The sequence below is a fragment of the Biomphalaria glabrata genome, chromosome 5 (genome assembly GCF_947242115.1).
Source record: "Biomphalaria glabrata chromosome 5, xgBioGlab47.1, whole genome shotgun sequence".
In the NCBI taxonomy this organism is placed as follows: domain Eukaryota; kingdom Metazoa; phylum Mollusca; class Gastropoda; family Planorbidae; genus Biomphalaria; species Biomphalaria glabrata.
In genome coordinates, this window is record NC_074715.1 from 15,821,232 (window position 1) to 15,823,261 (window position 2,030).

Sequence of the window (2,030 nt, forward strand, 5' to 3'; positions counted from 1 at the left end):
ATGGATGAAATATACATTCAACATTTTCAATTATTTTCAAAAATTAAGTTCATTATTAAAGAGTGCCTAATTTTCCGTTGCCTAATTTTCCGCCTTGTCAAAAAGTGTCCAATTTACCGGTGCCTATCTTTACGGGGTTTCCATATGTCCGTGTTCCCTAATTCCAGGGTGCCTTAATGTCCGGTGCCTTAATTTCCAGTGCCTAAATTTCCCGACACCGGCAAAGTCGTATATCAAGGCGTAGTCGTATAGATTCCAAACAAATCTGACTTCACTGGAAATGTATCTGGATACATGTCAACTTGTGGTCAGTCTTGGTCAGGCATTCCAAACAAATCTGACTTCACTGGAAATGTATCTGGATACATGTCAACTTGTGGTCAGTCTTGGTCAGGCATTCCAAACAAATCTGACTTCACTGGAAATGTATCTGGATACATGTCAACTTGTGGTCAGTCTTGGTCAGGCATTCCAAACAAATCTGACTTCACTGGAAATGTATCTGGATACATGTCAACTTGTGGTCAGTCTTGGTCAGGCATTCCAAACAAATCTGACTTCACTGGAAATGTATCTGGATACATGTCAACTTGTGGTCAGTCTTGGTCAGGCATTCCAAACAAATCTGACTTCACTGGAAATGTATCTGGATACATGTCAACTTGTGGTCAGTCTTGGTCAGGCATTCCAAACAAATCTGACTTCACTGGAAATGTATCTAGATACATGTCAACTTGTGGTCAGTCTTGGTCAGGCATTCCAAACAAATCTGACTTCACTGGAAATGTATCTGGATACATGTCAACTTGTGGTCAGTCTTGGTCAGGCATTCCAAACAAATCTGACTTCACTGGAAATGTATCTGGATACATGTCAACTTGTGGTCAGTCTTGGTCAGGCATTCCAAACAAATCTGACTTCACTGGAAATGTATCTGGATACATGTCAACTTGTGTTCAGTCTTGGTCAGGCATTCCAAACAAATCTGACTTCACTGGAAATGTATCTGGATACATGTCAACTTGTGTTCAGTCTTGGTCAGGCATTCCAAACAAATCTGACTTCACTGGAAATGTATCTGGATACATGTCAACTTGTGGTCAGTCTTGGTCAGGCATTCCAAACAAATCTGACTTCACTGGAAATGTATCTGGATACATGTCAACTTGTGTTCAGTCTTGGTCAGGCATTCCAAACAAATCTGACTTCACTGGAAATGTATCTGGATACATGTCAACTTGTGTTCAGTCTTGGTCAGGCATTCCAAACAAATCTGACTTCACTCGAAATGTATCTGGATACATGTCAACTTGTGTTCAGTCTTGGTCAGGCATTTCAAACAAATCTGACTTCACTCGAAATGTATCTGGATACATGTCAACTTGTGGTCAGTCTTGGTCAGGCATTCCAAACAAATCTGACTTCACTGGAAATGTATCTGGATACATGTCAACTTGTGGTCAGTCTTGGTCAGGCATTCCAAACAAATCTGACTTCACTGGAAATGTATCTGGATACATGTCAACTTGTGGTCAGTCTTGGTCAGGCATTCCAAACAAATCTGACTTCACTGGAAATGTATCTGGATACATGTAAACTTGTGTTCAGTCTTGGTCAGGCATTCCAAACAAATCTGACTTCACTGGAAATGTATCTGGATACATGTCAACTTGTGTTCAGTCTTGGTCATGCATCTGTCATCGACCTGCACCTGTCTTGTCCATTTACCCCCCCCCCCTCCCCAAGACTTTTTTTTTTCCAGTTTTTGGGAGGGGAGGGAAGTGATATCAGAGTAAGTACTAAACAAAGGCAATGACTCCTGGAGTGGATTAGTTGAGGAAGAGGGGGTACAGTGCAAAGGGAAGATTATATTGAAAGAAAGAGATACAGAAGGGCGCGAAGGGGGCTTGAGGGAAAGGGGGGGGGGAGGAGGTCGCCATGTATCGTATGTTTCACCTTGGTGGGTCAACATGTGGCCGGTGATTGTTTCTCTTGAGAGAGAGAGCGATATAGAAAGGCGGTTGGGGGGG

At 42.3% G+C, this 2,030-nt stretch overlaps 1 protein-coding gene across 1 annotated transcript; it reads left to right on the forward strand.

The window, feature by feature from the left end:
- Positions 1-294: 294 nt before the first annotated feature.
- Positions 295-1,596, forward strand: LOC129926226 (uncharacterized transmembrane protein DDB_G0289901-like). Its single transcript, XM_056028796.1, has one exon. The coding sequence runs from the start codon at positions 295-297 to the stop codon at positions 1,594-1,596; it is 1,302 nt and encodes a 433-aa protein (XP_055884771.1).
- The last annotated feature ends 434 nt before the right edge of the window (positions 1,597-2,030 follow it).

Excerpts from the sequence above, each read along its gene's own strand:
- LOC129926226 (XM_056028796.1), top strand. The coding sequence starts at position 295 with ATGTCAACTTGTGGTCAGTCTTGGTCAGGCATTCCAAACAAATCTGAC.